This window comes from Strongylocentrotus purpuratus, unplaced genomic scaffold (assembly GCF_000002235.5).
Source record: "Strongylocentrotus purpuratus isolate Spur 01 unplaced genomic scaffold, Spur_5.0 spur5_scaffold_2, whole genome shotgun sequence".
Classification (NCBI taxonomy): Eukaryota; Metazoa; Echinodermata; class Echinoidea; order Camarodonta; family Strongylocentrotidae; genus Strongylocentrotus; species Strongylocentrotus purpuratus.
In genome coordinates this window covers 12,418,166-12,441,915 of record NW_022145605.1, presented here as the reverse complement: position 1 = coordinate 12,441,915, position 23,750 = coordinate 12,418,166, and the positions used below count along the sequence as shown (strand labels likewise).

The window sequence follows — 23,750 nt, the reverse complement described above, 5'->3', positions numbered from 1 at the left end:
TTCACATCTTCCCTTGAAAGCATTAGATTTGCAAGGAAACCCACCTTTGCACTCAATGATTCCTACAATATTATTCATAATAACCCAAGATGTAAAGAGTGTATCACAATTAATTAACATCATCTGACCTTTGTGTGGTGGAGTGATAAAGAGGCACATGCCTTTGACTACATTGATATTGAATATCTTCTGTCTATCAACTCCTTAATAGAAGTGAAGGAAGATATGATGGCCTGATAGATTTTCATTTCAAGCTTCAATTAAAAGGCCATCAATCCTTCCTTGAAATTTGGCTTCAGCAGGAGAAGGAGAATAATAAAGACGTGTTGGTCAATAAAAGCTGGTATTCCACAAGCTGGTATTCCACCAGCTTATTGCGTACCATTGTGAAGCAAAATGAGTCAATTAAGAACAGCACAAGTGAAGGTCAGATGATATTAATAATTTGCGATAGCTTTGATATGTGTGCAAGCATTCAATAATATCTCTAGCAAGAAGCAAACTTAATTGCCATACTCTTTAAAGTAAACCAATCACCCCAAAAATAATGTTTAAGTAGTTAGGAGGCAAAATTTGCTCCCAAATATATGAGACATTCCAAAGGTTAAGAATTTAAGCGATACTGAACTGATGAGCTTTTCGCCCTAGCATATCGTATATTGGACAGCGCCATCTCATGGTCAACTTGCCAACAGTGCGTAACCCAATGCCTAATTCCCACTTCACAGACAGAGAATTTGATGCAAGAACCAACAGTGCAGCTAGGGAAGCAGCAAGTCACACTGCTAAAGCTGACCCTAGATGGCGCTAGAGGACATTTTGCAGTAGTGCTTCTTGTGCAGCACGCCCTATCCCTCGACCCATAGAAATCCGGGTAAAAACTGTCTTTAGATTGATTTCATACATTCTGGCTGTACACAGGTCATTTTAAGGCGATTGGTACACTTTAAACCACTCCACCTGCGGGCTTCGCCCCAACTTACCAGACTATTCATCTGTTGTCTGTATTTCTGCAGCTCTTGTTGGTGTTGTTCCGTCTGCCGCCTCGCCTCCTCGTCAGCCTCTTGTCTGGTTTGGCCGAGGAGGGCGTCGAGCCGAGATACGTTCTGGTTGGCACTGGAAAGACTGGCTAGGAGCTCCTCTATTCTCCTAAACAATACAATACAATAAAGTTATTTCTATAGCGCTCTTACAAACTAACTGTTGTTTCCCAGCGCTTTACATAAAAATTATCAAAGAAGTTGTTGATCATGGTCAAAGAGGAGAGTTTTGAGACATTTTCGGAAGACATCCAGCGAGGGTGATAAACAAATAAAACGTGGAAGCTCATTCCAGAGTTGAGGAGCACATGCCTGGAAAGCATTGTCGCCAGCTTTGGTGTATGTTCGAGGAACAGCAAGTGGAATACGACTCAAATTGCATTTTTTTTCCCTTCACGTTACACATACATTATCTACATTAGATATAAAAGACAAGTAGAAAAAAAAAGTCAAATTTATGAAATAAAATCCAGTAAACATGGGGTGAGTCATATAAAGAAAGCACCATTTTATAGTTTTGGTAGTTCCGATTTGTGTGTTTGTGTTCAATGCCTACTTCTGACAATTAGCCAATCTATAATTTATATACTTAAAGTGAATCAGTATAGTATACAGAGAAGTGAGATTTATCTACTGTGTAAATAGTTTGGAGTTTTCTGTTGAGGAGACAAATGCATTGTAATGAAACAGTAACTGGTTCGTTTGAGAGCAACGATTATGTATGGATACTGGATGTAAATTTAACTATGAATGATTCATATCAATTGCAATTTCTGTCCATTTGAAGTCATTGACTTAATAAATGAAAACATTCTTGATTCATCAACTAATATTTCTTACCAATTGACAATAGCATGCATGGATAATCAAATTGTGTTATTTAGCTGTTTAAGAAATCTTATCAGGACCCCCCCCCCTCACTTCTGACCATCCTGGATCTACCTCTTTATAGCCAATGTAGATTAATGCAAACAGATAATGAACTCACCTATCTTTTGTTCGGATCTGCTCATTCATCAAGACTAGCTGCTCAGAACTATTGCCTGAATTCTTCATCAATTCTGCAATGTCATTCTCCTAATGGAAAAAAAAAGGAAGAAAAATGATTGTTAACTCCATAATCAGCTCTACCTTCAAATTTACATAGGAGGGCTCTTATACTTAAATACATGTGTAAATGGGTTCACTGCTGTGCTCTATCTCTTTTGTTTTTCTTTTCTCTTTTAAAAAACTTTACTCATTAGAAAATCATTTATCGGACTAAAAACAAGTACAGACAAATTTGATGGCCTCTAGAAATATATATGATTTGACATTGTGCTCTATCTTACCAGCTTCTTCTTATCCTCAACCAACTGACTGCATCTCTCCTCACTTGCTTGACATTTCCTCTCAAAATCTGCAAAGATTAAGAACAAAACATGAGTTTTCAGTTTATTTGATATTGTCTGCCCCCATGTAAACTCTTTGGCTCTTGTTCTACGTATAGATTTAAACCTAATGGCAGGTCTACATCATGCTCAATAATGGAGAAAACTAGACCTTAAAAAAAAACTTTCCTTTTACAAAGGATTGTTTACCGAGATTGAACCCTTTATAAGGTTACAATATTTTGTAGAATATGGACTCTTGAGTATGGGAGTCAAAACAGGATAATTTGTTATCTTAGTTTTCTTTAATTCAAATTAATTTCCAGAAACATAACTTCAAACAACAGTATACATACATATATGTAGACAGTACTGCTACTGTTACTTCTAATGCTACTACTGTGACAATGACTACTACTACTACTACTACTGCAACAACTATTACTACTACTTCTACTACTACTACAACTGTGACGACGACTACTATTACTACTACTGTGACGACTACTACCACTACCACTACCACTGCCATTGCTCAAAAGAAACATGTATTTCTGTATAAGGGCTCTCCTCATTGATTGTTATAATCTTACCTGATAAGGCATTCTTTAATCCCTGAACATCAAAAGCAAGTTTGGTTCGAGCCGACTCCTCTTCTGATAACTTCTTGCTTAGCTCTGCACATGCAAAATATGGAATAACAACATATGAAAATTAAGAAAAAATAAATACTGAATTATCAATTTAACAATTAGAACTACTTACTTGGTGCTCTACATCCAAAATAAGGAATAACTAGATGGAATTTTGACTGCGCGCAGTCGAAAATGATGCCTCCGCCATAGAGCAATTTAAACAAGTTTGGAGTTTAAATCTCCAGTGGTTCTTGAGATATCATGATAACAATCTCAATGTATGGAATTTCATAAGTTGACCTCTGTGACCCTTGACCTTTGACCTACGTGCTCCAAAATCTAATCAGATTGTCTTCCTATGGTGATACACACTATCATTAAGTTTGAAGTTTAAATCTCCAGTGGTTCTTGAGATATTATGATATGGTGATGATACATACTATCATTAAGTTTGAAGTGAAAATTCTCCAGTGGTTCTTGAGATATCGCAATAACGATCTCAATGTATGGAATTTCATAAGTTGACCTCTGTGACCCTTGACCTTTGACCTACGTGCTCCAAAATCTAATCAGATTGTCTTCCTATGGTGATACACACTATCATTAAGTTTGAAGTTTAAATCTCCAGTGGTTCTTGAGATATTATGATAACAATCTCAATGTATGGAATTTCATAAGTTGACCTCTGTGACCCTTGACCTTTGACCTACGTGCTCCAAAATCTAATCAGATCGTCTTCCTATGGTGATACATACTATCCTTAAGTTTGAAGTTTTTACATCTCCAGTGGTTCTTGAGATATCATGATAACAATCTCAATGTATGGAATTTCATAAGTTGACCTCTATGACCCTTGACCTTTGACCTACGTGCTCCAAAATGTAATCAGATTGTTTTCCTATAGTGATACACACTATCACTAAGTTTGAAGTTTAAATCTCCAGTGGTTCTTGAGATATCATGATAACAATCTCAATGTATGGAATTTCATAAGTTGACCTCTGTGACCCTTGACCTTTGACATACGTGCTCCAAAATCTAATCAGATCGTCTTCCTATGGTGATACATACTATCCTTAAGTTTGAAGTTTAAATCTCAAATGGTTCTTGAGATATCGCGCTAACAAACTCAATACAAGGAATTTCATAAGTTGACCTCTGTGACCTGTGACCTTTGACCTACGTACTCCAAAATCTAATCAGATCGTCTTCCTATGGTGATAAATACTATTCCCGAGTCTTAAGTTTAAATCTTAAATGGTTCTTGAGATATTGTGATAACGGTCAAACGGGACGGACGGACAACCCAAAAACATGATGCCTCCGGCACCACCTTCGGTGGCGGAGGCATAAAAATATATGAAAATGAAACTGGCAAATTTGTCATAATGATAATCCTGATGTTTCATATTATACTTTATTTTATTTACCAACATCAAAACAGTAATACATTTCATAAAATGTGTTAAGATAAACAAGAAGAGAAACTATCGGTTGGTAAAAGGGGCCAGATAATGGCACATATGTGCTAGTCGGGCCTAACCCCTTAGACTGCTTAACAATGTATTTTAGTACAAATCAGTTTAGAAAACGTAACAAATTAAAAATAATGAATTTACTATTACAATCGATACTTTAGAAAATAAGAATACTCAACAATGTCTTACAATACACAAACTGATAATGTAAAATATAATTTGTGGACAAATGCAGATTATTTTACCTGATATATCAATGATCTCCAAAATTTGACTCTTATCTTTTAACTTGTACATACAGAAGCTTCCATAGATGTAACTCATTGCTAGTTTATGGATACATTTTGAGACAACATTATTTTACTTTATTGGTGATGTACTCATTGGTTATACTAACCTGCTATTTCGTCATCTCTTTCTTCTCTTAGACCGATCTCAGTCTTCAATTCACTATCCTGAAAATAACAATTGCAACAAAGAGAATACAGGAAGTTAGATACAGCATCTTTTTGAGTACAATTAGAATTTGTAGAATTATGCTTTAATTCCAATATGATCATTTCCACACTGTAGCATACACAACATTAAACCAAAACAAGTTCTCTACATATGCTTATCATAAACCCAGAATATTACTATTCCTTACTTCTGTTGCTAAGTATATGACAATATCCTAGCACTATATGTTGAACTAACACTTTAGCATTAATAATAATAATAATAGCTAGTTCTTATATAGCGCTTTTCAGGACCAGAGGCCCTCTCAAAGATATGATCCTACATGTATGTGGTGCAAAGTTACACCACATAATCTTGAACATCGCATGCAGTTTAGGGTCTACTAACCTTCAGTTACTAGGCGCAACATTATGACCGGTAGAAGCCTTAACTACATTATGATTACCAGTACCCCAACCACTGAAAGCTTTCGGTATCAATCATCTACATGTATGATTTGAGGGGTCAGTGACACAAAAACTCCATTTTGGCCATTTTGAGAAAAAGTGGTTTATGTGTCACTGAGCACTTGGGCCTTAAAGGGATCCGGTAACTTTGTCTCAGATTCTGAAACAAAATTCTGGATTTAGCTCATGATGCAATGATAATTATAAACCTTTAGGTCAGTCAGGAACCCCATGACTTTTACAAGCCGATCGCCTGTCTGATTATCAAGATATTTATGATTGGAATTACAAATTTTGAAAACCGATCGCCTGACGGTTTTCATAACACTACAGTCTATTGGGGAAATCGAGTATGGTAAAACCGGTCACTCAAAGATTTTTACTTTTTTGAGGCACTTCTTGATCATTTTGAAGCGCAATTTTTTTAGGGCTTCAATATTACACCATATCACAGACACTGAAAACACGTAGGGCTGTGTATCTCAGATTTGGCATTGTTAAACAATCCCTTTAAGGAGTTAAGTCTATGTTTCACTAGCCATTGACTTCAATGGGGTGTTGGGTGGAGTTAAGTCTTTGTGTTTCCTGGAAAGCCCCAGTTTTCTGAACATTTTGATATCAAATACTCATTTTGGCAAAATATGGAGTTACGTCTTTGTGTCACTGAACCCTCGGATTGAACTTACCAAGACTTTGACCTTCTTCTCCAGCTCCTCCTTGCTCCCTCTGACCGACTCCAGCTCCACCCCCAGCTCGGCCACCCTCCTCCTGTGCTGCTCTGCCTCTTCCCCGGTCCTCTCCCCTTCCTTGGTCCTTGCCTCCAGCTCGCCCATGTGGATCCTGGTCTCCTCCAGCTGCTTCTGGAGCTCTTCCATCTGCTCCGTGTAGGTGGAGGCCTCCATCTCCAGCTCGGCGATCTTGAACTCCTTCTCCTCATTTTGACTCTACAGGGGGCAGCAGACCATGAATTCAATTGAAATCTGATTCAAATCATATATTTCCAAATTCCAACATCAATTAAAAACAATGTGTAAAAAACAGTCAATGGGCAATAAAAACATTATAAAACTTTGACATTTCAATCAAATGATTAAGAAGATAAAAAAAAAAGCAAAAGTATAGCATTCAAAGAGAAACAAGGTACAGACTACATTTTAAAAAATTAAAAAAATGAACACAATAATAATAATAATAATAATAATTGATTCTTATTGAGTGCTACTACAGACAAACTGATCAGAGTGTTATTACAACAGAAAAAAAACATACAAATCATAACAATCAAAGAAAGTTGCGATTGATTGCAAGTTGTAAAATTTGCAACTGATGTTTGCAATCGATTGCAACTCCACTTTTTTTGCAACGCCCCATTAGTCTCCTAAATTTCCTAGGATTTTGTTAGGATTAAAGTTTTAACAATTAAATTAAGTTAACTGGATCTAGCTTTTATTCTCCCCCTCTCTCTGTTACTAATGGGGCGTTGCAAGAAAGTCGAGTTGCGATCAATTGCAAATTTGCAATTAATCACAAGACTTACGCTTGATTTGGGGGATTTGCAATTGATTGAAACTTTCTTGCAACGCCCCATAAGTCACGCTCATCAATAGGAAAACTTGTACATCAATGTACCTTTCTTCGTTTAATTCAACTTTATACCAAGTTTAAATGTAGCATTGGGTCTAAATTTGAGTAGGATATGGGCCATTGTGTTAGACTCATAAACGGAAAGGTTTGAGAACCCCCGGTATAAGGTTAGGGTTGGGTAAAGTGCTCCTGATAGGAATGGTTAAAGATGGAAAGGCAAAAATACTTGGGCCACGTTAAAAGACATCAGCGTATTTTGAATGATTTGTTGGAAAGCAATGTAGGGCAAGATACCAGTCCACGAACCAACTGGGAGGGGAAGATTATGACGTGGAGCAGAATGACACTGCAATAGTATACAAATAATGAATGGTTATGAGATCAATAGTGCGAATATTTCCATGAGTTGAAAGATTAACATTCTATTCAACGAGGCGTCAGCCGAGTTGAATAGAATTAACGTTAATCTTTCAACGAATGAAAATATTCGCACCATTGAACGAATGAAAAACATTCATTATTTGTTTTATACAACATCGAAGAAGATCTAATAGAACGTTAATCAACAAATTATGCTTTACTCCTCATATTACAGATAAATTAAAGTTGGAGTCAAGCCTTCTCGATTACATTCAGATTGCCTTCGCGTCAGATACACGCAGGGATACGCGCGCGCACGGCTGAGAGGTACACAGTCTGCATATAACCAAAAATGCACGGCGCATATAACCAAAAATGCACGACCGTGCAATATAACATCTATTGAATATCATGTGATCAACAATCCTCCAATCAAATGACAAGGATCCACGTAGGTGTTGTATAATGTACTATAATGTCAGAGAAGAGTGTCCAAAACTGTTTTTGGGGGGATCCAGTGTTAAAGTAGGGAATTTGATTACGGTAGTGTAAAAATTGCAAGCGGGCAATTGTCCCTTGAGAATGTGACATTCAAACTTTTTTTGCCGAAGATACAATTGTGGAAGACCAGCTTTACAAGTGTTGATATAGACATCAATGTCTATGGGGAACAATATGGAGGGGGGGGGGGGGGTAACATTGCTATGAAGGTTCATGTACTCTGTGTATGACTTTACCTTGAAGTCTAAGATTTCTGCTTCCAAGCTGCCTGTTTTCTTACTTTCAGCTGCAAGTTTTGAGGACAGCTGCTTTAACTTTTGAGATTCCGTCTCATGCTCCTCCTGTAGGGGTCATCAAGACATTTAAAATAAGTTTAAAATAGTTTAAAATAAATGATTCCAGTTTAGTGTGGGAGAAAACACATTGCATTTTCAATAGGAATCATAAGAATGGTAGTCAAAATGCAAAAGTGCAAAATAACCTTAAGATCACGCTTAAAACTTTGCAATGATTTTCCCAATTTTGATCTGCAAATAGGGCTTTGAAAGCTTCCCAAATAAGTGAGTGTCTCCCATATGGAACACAAATGTATATCTCTATCCAAAAGAATGACAACCACAGGGACCATCTGTAAAACAATCTATAATTCTTTTAAGTTTTGAATAACTTGATGGAAATTTCCATGAATAATTCCAATTATAAAAAGCGAGAACAAACAGGTAAGGAGTTAAATAGAAGATTTATATGGAACATAGTTATATATGTCACAAGTAACCCGATACAGTGAATATCTATCAAAGATATATAGATTACCTGAAGATCTGTTGAGGTTATTGTGGCCTCTGCTATCCTGAATTGAAGATCATCAACTTGTCTGTAATAAAGTAAATATAAGAGAAAATTATTGATTAACATTACATGAATACATTAATTTAAAGACCGTCAATACTACTGGGCCAGAATGGATTAGACCACACAGCGAGGTCACTGACAGGTGGCTATCTCATTAACTCAGCTCTCAACTAACATAAGAAGAAGGGGATCATGGGGATCATGGGGGACCAACAGGCACCGATTGGGAAGTTTTCTATAATAGAGGGAGCAAGTAGCCAGAAGTAGGACAGTGGGGCTTTAATAAAAAAAATTAAATGATTAGAATAACCTCTTTTTCTTTCTTTTTTTAACTGTATAAGAAGATTAAAGGACTCACTAAAGTGTAAAAAGCATCACATTTCTATATCTTAGAACACAGAGCTAAGTGAATACTCGTAGGATCTTTGTTGCAGGCAGTTGCCGTCCATTTAAACGTTAAATTTTTGTTTGCGCTGGTGTTACGCGTCATATCTGAACGAGCCTTTAATTGAGATCATTAATAATAAAGAGGTTTTGGGATTGTGTAGGTCAGGGCCCCATCTTACAAAGATTCAATATCAATCGCAACTGATTTGCGATTGATATCGATCGCAACTATGTACATAAGAGATAGGAGACTGCAAACTGCGATTGATTTGGACTATATTATGTATTTTTTGAGGGATGTACAATTTTCTTTATATTTTGATATGTTATGTAAATCAATGAAGCTGTATGTTTTTTTCAAATATATTTTGTACTGAATGAATACAATGAAAAATGCTACAAAAAAACAAAAAAAATGTTTGTAAGACGGAGCCCAGGTACTCACCTTTGTGTCTCCTCTAGTCTCTGAACTAGCTCCACCTTCTCCCTGTCACCTGACTCCACCAGCTCCTTCAGACTCTCCACCGACTCCTCGCTCTCACGCGCATACTGAAACAAGAAAGCAATCGGATCTGAGGATTAGACTACTGCCGAGATGGGTAAATCATGAAACTACCACAGCCTGGAGTTCCATGGTTAAATTCATGACTTGGATCAATTCACAAGGAAATGAGTACTGATTTAGAATCCAAAATGCTAAATTTCTCTCTTGCAAACAAAAATGGGTCATGCAGTATGCATAAAATAAATGAAACATAAATAATAAATAAATTAATTAAAAACATCAAAACATGATATATCAACAACAGATATATTGATCTCTACATGGATTGTAGATATACATGAATAAACAAAAACCTGCTGTAACTATTTTATTCAACATTTATATATTCATCTTTAAAAAAAAATTGTGGTAATATGGTGATACAATCATGATACATGTTGTTGTATATACTGTATATGGAGCTTGGAGCAATGAAAGATGAAGTTTTCATACTTTCTAAATTCATGATTTTTTCTACTTCTCCCGGGTATAACAAACAGTAGGCCTACAAGTGAAGCTGCAAGTATGCTCTGATAGTAGGAGAGCAATGTAAGATATTAAGCATATTGTTCATTCAGAGCCAGAAGGTCATTAACTCTGTGTAAAAAATTGAGTTAACACCCTTCTGGCTCCAAGCAGATGATATAATTAATAATATTACACAGACAAATAATAATAATTATAATATCAAGCAGAAAAGACTTTACTATAAGCTTATCCTCCAACTATGTTAGCACTATGGGGAAGCAGAATAGCATACAACATGAAGAATACTTGACACAGATATTATGTTGCATGTTTTTGGTGAGTTTCTGTATTATAATTAAATTCTCAAGTGAAGCATTTAATACATGTGATGAACATGTGAGATTAAAATATGCTAAAACTCCTTATTTTGTATCTATTGTCGCTGTTTTGTTTAGTTTAGTAAGATTTTGCTTTGTTTATTGTTTGATAGTTTGTTTGTATGTATGAATTTGTTTTGATATTGTTTTGTTTTTTTCTTCTTTTTTTCTTTTGGGGGAGGGGAGGATAAGTAATACATATACATAAAGAACAATTGTATAAGTTATACTTCAAAATTATAACATTGACATGGACTAGCATCTTAGGTGTGCAACATCAGTACACCTCCACCTCTAACATTGTGAAACCTACAAATTACCAAACAAACAAAATAAAATAATACATAAATAAATGAATAAGTACAAAAATGAATAAGGAAATTAATGAATAAAACACCAAAGTAACATAGAAATATACTAAGACAACAAGATAAGACATCTGAACTCCATAATGATTCCCAAACATCCAATGTGTTAGTATTAATGGTACCTGTTGGTGTTGTGCTCTCAGGATGGCTAACTCATGCTCTATCAACTGATGATGTCATTAATGATGTCATCAAATGAGGTCACCATGAGGTCACCATGAGGTCAGCAGGAGAGGAGGTTAGATAGAGGAATGAGGAGGAAGGCAAGAATACAAATCAAATATAACAAGATGCAATTAAACAACCAACTAAAACCAAATGTTAAAAAGTTAGCATGCTTTAATATAAAGGCCTGGTCATACCTCACCAAGAATGATAACAGTTAGACAACTTTAATGATAAATCGTTCCCAAATGGCTCCCCTCAGAGCCATTTAAGCTAATGAGCCTTCTTCAACGATTTTATCATCTCGTTGAGATCGCTTGGAGGATAGAACTCAACAATAATATCTGTGAGCAGGAATTGCACTTCTTCAATGTGATGTCAGTGGCAGAAGAAGGGATGGAAGCAGTGTCCATGTTTTTCGATTGACAGAACCAACAATTTTTTTCTTGTTGCAATAATCTTCCTTCAGACATTTAAATGCCAACTTTTTTGGAGGAGCTCATGCCTTTGAATGTTTTTTTAAACAGATATATGGCGCCATACAAATGCTGTGAATCATCATCATCATCATTATCAGTGAGGTGTTACCAAATATATCATTAACTCATTATCATTATGCACAGTTAATCGTTATTGGTGAGTTCCGGTGAGGTCAGACTATGCCTTTATAGTTTCCTAATACATTATGTCACGGTTTTGCAAAACATGTTTACCTACATGTATTATAACATGTACATGTTTGTTACAGAACATGTATATGTCGGTACATGTTGTTTGCCTCGGGTAGCTATCTTTACTGTCTATCACGACGTATGACATATGGACGTGCCCCATATTCTGTTAGTAATACACCGATGTGAAAATTCAGTAATACCGACTAACCAATGACGTGATTACATGAATGAAAACATACATGAGGGTTAAGAATGAATTTTTAAATCATCATTGATAACAGGAAATACAATCATACTAAACATCACATAAAATAATGATGAAACTAAATTCTTAATGTACTACATGAACATATTTGCTCTGAGACATCAATTAAAAGCACATGACAAGATGATACTACAATTAAATTAATGTAGATGTCAAAAAGGATTTTGAATTGTTCTTCAAGCTGAGCAACAACAACAACAAGTTTCACTTCACGTTCTTGGTTTATTTGTTTGTTTCTCTTTTTTATCTCCTTCTTTTTTATCTCTTTCCTAAAAGAGAAAAAAATTGGGCTCATCTTCTCATTATTACACTCTTCAACATGTCATTATTTGTGATGGTCACAAACCCCATCTTGCATCACCCTTCAATACCTAGTCTACTGCGGTTACCACACTAGATGGTATAAGTCACCACTCTTCAAATCCAAGATGCATTCAAGTCGACCCCACCCCCTCCCCAATCCAATACCCCCATTCTGAACCAACAGAGGGACTTAAGCATATGTTTTCCTTCAAAATATGTCATATCTCCTTAGGGTAGGAGAGACAGAAAGGTAGGGGGTGGGGAGCCTCTGGAGAGGCGATAGGTATCGTGTTTGTGTTCTAAAAATAATCCCTCGTCCATCAGACATCATAATTGGCATGTACAGTATCAGAATGGCATATTTTGCCAGCCCGTCATATTTATGACCTCTGTGCCAGAATATAGCCCCAGCAGACACAACAGGTTCAGGGAAGTTTTGACAGGTTGTTCCCTTTACAGAGTCACATCAAGCCAAGAAATACCCTGCTGGAGGCCGGTATTAGATTTAGAATCCCTAACAGTACATCTGTGTGAAGTATCCGATTTGTTTTAAAGGTCCCCTGCAATGCAAAATGACTGCAGTTGGCCAGAGAGATGTCGACTTACTTTCGGTTGATGCGTACACGCGTATTGATCTAACATTATTGTCTGATTGACTTTGAAGAAATGTCAAACATTCATAATAGAGTTTCATAGAGTTTTTGTACTACAAAAAAGTAACCATGAAACAAACGTAGGGATGAAGTATTGAACAAAGTGAGAAAATTTCACTTCAATGTTGCTCCCATGTTATCACTGAGTATAGAATAAAACAGATTATTATATGCTCATCTACAGGTACAATTTCAACAGCTCTGTTCATGAAATATTATACCAGAATCAATACAATACAGTCGAACTAACCTATTGAGTAAAGAGCTGTTTATTCTCTCTTTAAAATTTTGTCCGTCCAAATTTTTATCCCGTTCTCTTGCTAAAACTTGTAAAAAGAACTTGGCCAGGAGGGGACCCGCGTATTAAAACAACTTTTTATGAATTTTTTCTAGGAGGAAGGCTTCTCAATTCTCATCCATAAAAGTTTTGCGCCAAGTCAAAACTTTAAAATCCAATCTTTTCAATCAGAGACTCTAGAGTGAAGTGGAACAAAAACACATGGCTAGACTTGCGGGCTAGACCAGAGGCCCGGCTTTAATGGTACATGTTCCACACTAGGCCTGTCATCATCAGCTCAAGATTGCCAAATAACCTGCTTTTTCAACTATCCTGATCACAAATAATCCATTTAATTTGCGTCTTCATCAGCCCGAAGTTGCAACTAGCGGGATATTTGGTAGAGATAATCATCCCAAGATATCTTGGGCTAGTTTGCAAAATATCCCGCCATTTGTCCGGTGCATCTGCACAAGCCCGAACACTCGCACTATGCCCGATTTGCTGAGCGAAATATCTTGAGCTAATTTCTCGAGCTAATTTCTCAAGCTCAAGTTTCGAGTTTCGAGGGCGAGTCTCGAGGTGGTGAAGAAGAGATTTGTAATTTCAGGATTATTTCCCAAATCAGAAATAGCGGGCTATTTGGCAATCTCGAGCTGATGAAGACAGGCCTATTGAAATGTTTTCTTTTCAACTCGACTGGAAAGAGAGGGTTGTACTAGGAGGACAGCCATGCTAAGTCCATCAATCACAACAACCAGAAGAAAGAACAATGCTGGAAGGCAAGTCTCCATTATATTTTCTTGGAGTAAAAAAGGGGACGTTTTGTTGAGCTCCGTAGCATGTTGGGTTGGTGTACGAAAATATTTTGCAGGGGAGAATAATCTGGCTGAGTTGAAGCCAAAGGCAACCTGTCAAAGGGGAAGTCCACCCTAATATTAGGTTGGTTTTAATAAAAGCAGAAAAATGAGAGAAACCGAGCAGTGAAAGTTTGAGCAAAATCCGATATAGAGTAAGAAAGTTATGAATTTGTGTGATTGTATTCTATCGAACACACGTTGGCAATGCTGTGACGTATCTCATGAGGTCCTCTCCCATTTTATCGGTACAGAAAAGTTCATAAATGTCCATTTTTCTTAGTTGCTGATGAAGGTATATAATTCTTTTTCATACAGGGATTGTGTAGAAAAAATATGGAATGATTATATCAAGGAGACCTGAATGATATTTTCTTTATAGGAAAGAGAAATTTAAGATTAATTAAACTTCAACAAGTTTTTCTGCTTCTATTGAAATCAACCTTTAATAGATCAGAGTGGACTTTCCCTTCATACACTGATAACACGTAGGGCCGTGTATCTCAGATTTAACATTGTTAAACGATCCCTTTAAGAGTACCAGTGATGCGGAGAGGTTAAAGAAAGCAGCAGAAAAGAGATTTAATTTTTTTTTATTATTGTAAGCTGAAATTTTTGTATAACTCTGAGCCCTTTAGAGATTATGTAAATTACCAGCTGGAAACGAGTCAAGACATACCACATGAGTAATGTACAAATAAGGAATTGCTTTCAAGAATATGCGCAAATATTACTCAAGTCTCTTTTAAAATTGAAGGATATTTCCTACTTCATTCGTTGATAGCTAGCTATTACCATAGCCTCTCTCACAATCAATATAATTCCTATTGTATCAGTTTCATTGGGGTATTCTTTAGAGATAAAAAGTGCCCTTATTGCTCTTGACAAACTCGCAAAAATTGCATGAAGTAAATCTAACATAGCAACACCAAATATGACATTAAGAGTTTTGAATAGTTGAATTAAATGGCTCCTCTCTATCATATGTTTGCACGAAAAAGCTATCTAGTTAATATGAATTTAAAGAAACTATACATTTTCAAAAACACCTTGGTAGAAGCCCTTCTGAAGTCTAATACATGGAGTACTACCGGTATATACATCCAGAAAGTCATAGTGTTACTTTCTTGTGCCTTTAACAAGGGGGTGAAGTTCCGAGCAACCGACCGCAAGAAAAATACATTTTCATCTCAAATCAGAAGTCACCCTATGGCCATTGGGTGAGGATTGATTTCAAATGGCAATAATACAGGTTTTCATCAAAATACAAGCCACGGAATGGCATTACAATGAAAACTGTACTTTTGCCGGCTAAATTCTAAGAAAAATAATTGTAGGGGGCAGAACTGTAATTTGCAATCATTCCAGTGGAAACTAATATTTTTAGAAGTGGTTTATTCTATGAGTGTTACGTGTACAATTTTATTAATCTCCTTCATGGATTTTTTTTTCACAAGTAAGGGGAGGGGTGGAGAGGACATGTTTTCTGAGGGCTCCCAAAATTTCACAGATAGAGAAGGGGAATATGAGATCAAATGAGAGGGGATGAACTGAAAAATAAAAAAATAAATATTTGGGTCAAGAATTAATCAAGAGAAAAGAAGACTAACATTAGAAAATGAACTTTAGAAAGAAGAACAAAGAAATAAGGAATTTGGGAGAAGAGAAAAAATGTAAGGAGGAAAGGAAATTGAGAGAATATATGTGAAAGACCAAGCATTCTAATATTTTTACAGGAAAATAAAATAAAAAATATAACTTAACCACAGCAAGGTTTGTATATACTATCCTAACCAATCAGAGGGGAAAGCCGAGGAATTCCTTCAATTTTCACTTCAACATAAGGGAAATAATAAAAGACATATGCCTAGCTGAAAGACAGGAAGTATTTGGTGGCGAGGACGGGAATCAAGTAGGAAATTGATCATTTCTGTTAGGGGCTCAGCCCGTTTTACCACTAATCTGTTCCCTCTACCCTGGATACGAATAATGACTAAATTGGCTTGAAATTATACGTAGTGACAGGTTCTAACAGAGCCTGAAGTTCTTCACCTTTCTCTCTTCCTCCTTCTTTTTTCTTCTTTTCCTCCTTCTCCTTCTCCTTATTCTCCTGTTCTTCTTCTTGTTTTCTTTTTTTTTATAAATAGCTTTAAGTCAAGAATATAAGAGTAGTTGTTTAGTCCATAAAACTCTTTATTTGCCACAACATGGTCTACAAGTAACTAGCACTAATGTACTTATAAGAATCAAATTTGGGGCCCTATGACTTTTGTTTCATTAAAATTTGATTTTGATATTTATCCTCCCATAGAACAACTTTCACAATTTGCAAGTGCCGGTTTCAGTTTCAGTACGTAACCTTTAAAAACAAAGCTTTTTTCTTTCTTTCTTCCTCTTGTTTTCCAAAAATAAGAGTAAAATGTCTACAATATTTGACAGGGTTTGCTGCCCGTGGCAAGGCTGTGTGGGTTCATAATATTATTAGGATTATATATAGTTAACAACTATATTATTCATACCCCTTGTATATTTGATTTTCTTTTTTCCTTTGGAACTCAAGAATAAAAGGTGGACTGGTTGAATTAGGGCCTTTGTTGAATAGTTTTAGATGTAAGCTTTAATATGTCACATTATCAAGAAACTAAAATCAAGACAAATCAATTTTTCATTAATTCAAAAATTACAAAACGTGAGAAGGGTGTGAATAATTTAGTTGTTAATACTGTACACATACAATTAATGCCCTTTTCACAGGTTTAATCAAGTAGCTGTTTTCCAAGTCAAATTCATCATACATGTATTTGCAGTCATATCAATAGTCCTTCATGTTTTACTTTCGAAATGTTTAACTAGCTCCAGTCAAAATCTGATAGTTTGGACGAATAGCAGCAACATTTTTTCTACAAATAACATATACATGTAGGAGTTTAAAAAAAATAAAAATAATAATGCTTCGCCCATTATCAAGTATTTGATATTTTGTAGATAAATATACAGTAGGAGGAGAAACTTTGAGATCCTCATCATGATATACGACCATAAATCTCTGCTTCAACATTTTGACAGTTCCAAACCAACAAGTGACAGATATAAAGTCCATTTACATTGCAGAAAAAAAGAAAAAAAAAAAAATACCATTTACACTAGTGGAAAAAACCCATTAAAAAATGTGGATGTTTGCTAATTCTAGTTAATAATGCTAATGCTAATTCCATAATTCATTTGTGTTTTGACAGGGATCATTTACACTACAAAAACCAGTGGAGTTTTAGCTGGCGGTTAAATAAAGAAACACAATGAAGAGGTGGTTTTTACGATTCAGGTTTATGTCATGTTTATGGGTAGTTGGCTAGCAACTTCAGACAAAACTCCTGAATGTGAGAAAACCGATGGTTTTTGCTCGCAGTGTGAATGCCCCTATGGTCTACACCACAAACCAACATGCCTTGAGGGGGGGGGGGGGGGTCTTTCTACCAGGTATGAGAAATATTTTGTGGTCAAAGACACTGAACTAGGAAGAAGTAAAGCAGGGGAGATATCAACGGTTTGGGTTTGAGGTGAAAAAATGCTGTGGTAAAGACCAACTCACAAACAAACTGTCATCACTTTTTGAAAACAAGCTCATAAAAATGACATTTTTTATTGGAATATTACATATCCATTCTTTCATCTGTTCTCTAATTCCTATAAATCCATTGGATTGACGTTCAAACCTCCTGGATTATCTTACTCAGCTAGGCCAGACAGATCCACTGTGTTAAATGTGCTAAATATAGTAAGCAGTCTGAATAGAGTGATATATCTCTGTCAGATGTATTGAATATGAAATTCTCAGCATATACGTATATATCAAATATATGAGTTCCTAGTAACTAATGACTGATGAATAAATAACATAGATGATTTATATCAGTTAGTACATCCCGTACATGCTTTAATATGAACCATACTTCTACAATAATAATTCATGATGTGCATATTGATAAAATGATGAAGCATTGCAATTTGCTATTGGTAACAACGTGTGCATACAATGATCTGTAACTAGTACTACTCCTATGAAAGCCTCCTACTAACTATACACCAAAATAGCATTTAATAGTATGCTAGATATGCAATTTACAAATGATCGCACAATGTACAATGCATAAAGATAAACAGATACTGATCTCTTTTGCCCCTTTGAACGTTAAGTACCTGAGAATCAGACTCGGGTAAGGAGGAGTAAGACTCCGCAGTCTCGACTTTGGTGATGGGTTCAGACTCAGAGAAGGTGGCTGTAGAAGAGTCGGACCCCGAGTCGGATTGCCGGCGGGTGCCATTTGTGGAGGGCTGGGCTGCCGTGCTGCTGCTGGCGCTTTGCTCTTTCTCTTTCCTCGGTTTCGAGGAGGAAGAGGGGATACGGCTTTCGCTTGGTCGCCGGAGCTATTGGGGTCAATGGTGGAAGGGCATGGCCAAATGTGGAGGCAGTGGTGGACGAGGGAGCAGGAAGGGTAATTGTGGTTGTCGTAGGAGTGGTGGCAATGGTAGAGGTGGCAGAGAGGCATTGGCAGTGGTGGTGGTAGCAGAGAGGGTAGTGGTGGTGGTAGCAGAGGCGGTAGTGAGGGTGGTGATAGTGGTGGAGTTGTTGGAGTTCCGGGAAGAGACATGGAGTTTAATGGTGGAGGTTTTAATGGCAGTGATGGTAATAGTAGTGGTGCAAGAGATGGAACATGTGGTAGGAATTATGGTGGGGTATAGATTTGAATGGTGAGAGTGTAAATTATATGGCAGTCGTGGTAAAGGTAGATGTGGTGGAAGTGGTAGAAGTCATGGTAGTGACAGTGGTGGTAGCCGTGGTAGTGGTGGTGGTAGTGGTGGTGAAGGGGAAATGGCAGTGGAGGTGTTGGTGGCAATAGTGGTAGTGATGGTATAGAAATATAGGAAACAATGATGTGAAGAGTGAGGAAAGCGAGAGATGATATCAAGGATACATAGCAAAGTGTCATGCCAATGAAACATACAATGAAATATACAATAAAGGAAATGCAGAAGTGTTTTAGCATGAAATCAAAGAGTTGCATCAACAATGATAATGTGATAACATTGTACAGAGAATTTGATTGTGTTTTCAGTGATTAGTAATAAACAAGTTTGTTAAAAATGCATCATTAGTGATTGAGAACGTAAGGATGGAAAAAAAGGATGTGTATGGGATGGATTTGGTATTGTAGAGGAATGAAAAGTGGAAACATTCCATTCAGAGGAATTGATTGAAATTATGAAAAGAAGCAAGGAGACTTGGACAATGTGATTAAACCAATGATATCGCCTCCAGGAGTCGGAAGAGAATCAAACAAAGGAATAAGACCAAATTCAAATTTAAAAAAAAGGCCAGGAGAACCGATCGATAGGGTGTAACAGGAGCCAATAATGAGATGGATGGAGGCCAGAATTTGACCTCATAAAAGGGTTAGGATGAGAGGGGGATGGAGTGATGGGTAGGAGTGGACAGAGGCATATTTTGATACCCAGCGGCCAGCCATGGTCAAGTTATCAATGTCCACAGAGACAGGGGTCAGTGGTTTTAGGACCCACAGACATCAGAGATTTGTTGTTTTAGAAGCCAATGGGTTGGTAATGGAGAGTAACGAGAGAGGAGGCGATAAATTTCATCCATCGGGAAGATTCAATTTTCGTCCAAATTGGTTTTCACCACCAACGATGAAAAGATTTCACATTTGAAACAAATAATAATTAATTGTTGATTTCAAAGAGGATTTTGTTTGAGATTAAACAAAAGAATGAAGGCATGAAGAAGTCAAATATCACCCAAATCAGACATTTATGACAAAATTTCATGACAAAAATGAGATGGTCCCGATTGAGGGAAAATATCAAGAAAATTGCTAGAAGCAAATGGTATCATGGTTGTTATGAATATATTCAGTGTGTGAAGGTGTATGATGGTAAAATCCAAGGATTCCATTGTCATGGAAAGATGACCAACATTTGTTTGTATTACAGTGGCAGAATTTTTTAAAGTTTAATATGAAAGTGTGATAAATTTATACCATTGTCATAGACAGATAGCCAATATTTATATGGATTGCATGAAAATATTTAAAGTTTAAAATGAAAGTGTGATATATACCATTGCAACAGAGAGATGACCAATGTTCGTATGTATTACAGTGAAAGCACAGGTATAAAATGAAAGTGAGAGCGAGGTATATATACAGATGTTCCATGATAATGTAGGTGATGATACATATTGCAGAACGCAGATTATAAGGATTCAGGTATGTATATATATTTATATAAAATTGATGTGGTTGGCAATGAAAGGGAAAAAGGGGGAAAAAACAATGCAAACAAAATCAGTGATTTGCAAAATTAAAATTATAAATAACACAAATAAAAAGGTTTAAAGAATAAATCAATAAAATACATCATACAATCAAATCTCTCTTTGTGAAATCATTTTGGTGAAATACTTTTTCAGTAGGTTATCTGATGACAACGCCTCTATAATTTTCCCCATGGAAATATTTTGACTGAAAGAGTTTGGCAGAGTCTGTTGTAAGAACAGTCCCATGACCTTTGAAAACCATGTTTGAGAAGTTATTTAGTAGTAATAAAGGACTTACAAAAGAACCTCTTCTACCCCCTCCCCAAATTTTTTTAAAAATCGCTATTTGCTGGTAATTAAGGCAATTAAAAAAAAAAAAATAGGCTATAACTCAAGGAATATAACCATCTCAAAGAAGATTAATGCAGAGAGATTTGACTTAATAAGTACATGTATACAATTTTCATTCATTTTTTTTTTTTTTTTGCAGAAGTGAGGCATGAGGTTGAAAATAAAATATCAGGTAATAAGAACACAGATTTCTCTTACCTTGGTCTACAAATTTGTGTTCTTTATGAATACATGACTATAAATATTCAGCTCTTTATAAATTTCTTGCAAGCCAAAAGAGAGCACCATTGCATAACTCTGCTATTTGAAAATTTGGGAATGTTAAGTAGCACCCAAGAGAGAAAAATTTCTTTTAAAATGACAACTGTTCTTCTTCTTGCAAATACTTCTCAACGTTCTATGAGGAACAACACAACGTGTTCTAATAAATTTAACAACTTTGACTTTTGAATCAAGTGAAGATTACAAAATAAACTTCTTCTTCGTATTTTTATCAGGGTTCAGGATGTTCTCAAATATTACTCCCTAAAAAAACATTACAAAAATATATTGATGATATCATTGATGATATCGCCTATCTTGCAAATTAATTTGAATGCAGCATGCAAAAATCATAGGCCAAGCTTGGATGAATCAGAAATTGCAATGGTGCAAAATTGAGTATCACATGCTTCATGAACGAGGACATCGGGTTGGAGACAAGCATTCCGGTCCACAACCTATCGCATACTGCAGCATTGAAAACTGGCAGAATCCAAATAAACCATGCTTTCACATTTATTTCTGGAACATGCTGGAATCCCTTTTATCCAAAGGAAGTGGATTGTGAATGAAGTGAGTGCTTCTGAAATCCTTGATCAAGGAGTGCACCGCAGTGCTGATGAGAAGCCGACTCTCTTATCAACTCATCGAATACCAAGCCAAAGATGACTTAGAATAAAACCAGTTAGAATGTATTTTGAGCGGAAATAAAATCCTTCTGATAGGTTATCGTTAGTTTCACCTGAATAAAGTGAAAAACTGTTTACGGAGAAAGCAGTCTATTTCTGCAAGTCTAATGCTATCAAGGGTATAAATATAATTTCATGATGAGCGTGGATTCATTTGATTATTAAATCTAAAGCTTTATTCCTATAATGTTATATACATTGCTTTATTTTATATCTAAAGGTTGCTATTCTATTTAATACGATGTTTAGCCAATCATAGTCATTTTAGGCAGTAGCATTAATTGTTTTTGTATGACCCACAGGAAATCGTCTGTTTGGAGCCAAAGGGTGTTAAATCATGTCATTTTACACAGACTTAATGCCCTTTACATTAGCTCCAAACAGATGAGATGTTTTTGAACAATACCCAACACACTCACTATCACACTAAAAATAGACAAGTTTTGAGTACCGGTAGAGACATTTTGAGACAATAAAAAAATGTCTTTAATACGAGTCTTCCTTTTTAGCATTGTTCGAAAGATGCATATATGTGTGTAAAAAAAAAACTGGAAATATTGGTTTCAAGGTCAGCATTTGAGACTGAACTCCTTTCAAAAACTTTCTGGAAAGGAAACTGCTGGTAAAACAATTAGCAAACTTTCAGACCTTACAACCTGAATGGCTTCAATTTTTAGTGTACTTTGAAATACTTTTTTTCAGAGTTAATGGAATTTTCATATAATCATGAATTCAGTAATATGTACAATGAATGCTACTACCTAAAAAAGTGATTAATCTAAAGGAAGCACAACTATGACCTAGTCAAGTGAAGACACTATGGTTATGGCTGTAGGATACTTCTATGATGTATGTCAGTAGCTATAAAGATACATACAGTGTAACTATTAATTGAAAGCATTACTGCTGGTAATACAAAACTGGCATATATGCATGTGGCTCTGCATACACCAGTTCTTGAAACAAAGAACAATGTATTTTCTGTTGAGAGCAAGAAGAGCATTCACTCATGTCATTTAACAGTCAAACCTGTTTTAGCAACCACATGCATAGAAAGAACAACTGTGTATAAAGACAAGTTTCATTCCCTTGGGCAGAGTATTCGTTGAACCTCTATCAATGGGACCTGCACATAAAGACCACTTTGTGGTCTCTCTTGAGCAGGCTTTGCACACAGGTTTCACTGTACTGTAGTTAATGCCCTTCTGGCTCTATAAAGCAGATAATGTACACATATTTTTGTTTGTCCAAATAGACTTTAAATAGGTTTAACAGGAATTGGTTTAAGCATTTTGCCATCTTTGGTAAAGGGAACATAGTAGCTGGGGAACCCACCTGAGTCTTCTTGGAGTCCACCGACCCCCTTGGTGACGACCCCAGGTCGCCGGAGCTGAGGGCCAGCCCCCTGGAGATGCTGGAGGCATTGGAGGATCCCATGGAGCTGATAGAACTTGAGCTGGTGCTGAGCTTGCCCTGCTGTAGCCCGTCGCTGGTGGACAGGCGGGGCATGTTCTTGCCCCGGACCTTGGACACCTTGTGGACGGGGGCGAAGAGACCGTGCTTGGGCTTGCATTGGAAGTACCTGGATGAAGTGTGTGCAAGCAGTAAAGCAACATGGTCAGAACCTTTAAAGCCAATCTGCCCTACTTTGGCCAGGAGGGCTAGACCTCCCTGCAAGGTCCCTGACAAGTGGTTATCTCATCAAATCAGCTCTTAATTAACATAAGAAAAAGGGGATCATGGGGGACCAACGGTCACCACTTAGGCATTGTTTGCTATATAGAGGACAAAAGTAACTATAAGTAGTGCAGTGGGGCTTTAACGGAGCGTACATGAAGAACGAATGACTTTTGTCTGATTTTATGTTGGGATCTGATATGTTTGTTACCACCGACTAGCTATAAACATTCAACTCTATGAGACGACTTGGCTCCATTTCTTATTGTCAGCACCTCACACAAAATACATCATTCACTGTCAAACCAGAAATTGTTCTGAGTTGTTAATGATGGCCATTTTGGGGTGAGAAACTTCCACAAGTTGTAAAAATTTAGT

The 23,750-nt window shown here is 36.5% G+C and overlaps 1 protein-coding gene across 8 annotated transcripts in view; it reads right to left on the bottom strand.

Annotated features, from left to right (window-relative positions):
* The window catches only part of LOC594474 (CAP-Gly domain-containing linker protein 1), an 84,502-nt gene that overhangs the window by 22,952 nt on the left and 37,800 nt on the right, over positions 1 to 23,750 (bottom strand). For 5 of the 8 annotated variants that reach the window (XM_030991666.1, XM_030991672.1, XM_030991668.1 and 2 more), the window contains 12 exons: positions 23,031 to 23,277; positions 18,261 to 18,488; positions 10,992 to 11,036; positions 9,558 to 9,661; positions 8,687 to 8,747; positions 8,110 to 8,214; positions 6,115 to 6,372; positions 4,921 to 4,978; positions 3,004 to 3,087; positions 2,372 to 2,439; positions 2,029 to 2,117; positions 984 to 1,149 (listed from right to left, as the gene is read on the bottom strand). In XM_030991666.1, coding sequence (XP_030847526.1) covers positions 984 to 1,149; positions 2,029 to 2,117; positions 2,372 to 2,439; positions 3,004 to 3,087; positions 4,921 to 4,978; positions 6,115 to 6,372; positions 8,110 to 8,214; positions 8,687 to 8,747; positions 9,558 to 9,661; positions 10,992 to 11,036; positions 18,261 to 18,488; positions 23,031 to 23,277 — 1,513 coding nt within the window. The remainder of the gene's footprint in view (positions 1 to 983; positions 1,150 to 2,028; positions 2,118 to 2,371; positions 2,440 to 3,003; positions 3,088 to 4,920; positions 4,979 to 6,114; positions 6,373 to 8,109; positions 8,215 to 8,686; positions 8,748 to 9,557; positions 9,662 to 10,991; positions 11,037 to 18,260; positions 18,489 to 23,030; positions 23,278 to 23,750) is intronic. The other 3 variants (XM_030991669.1, XM_030991670.1, XM_030991671.1) reach the window with 3 other exon arrangements.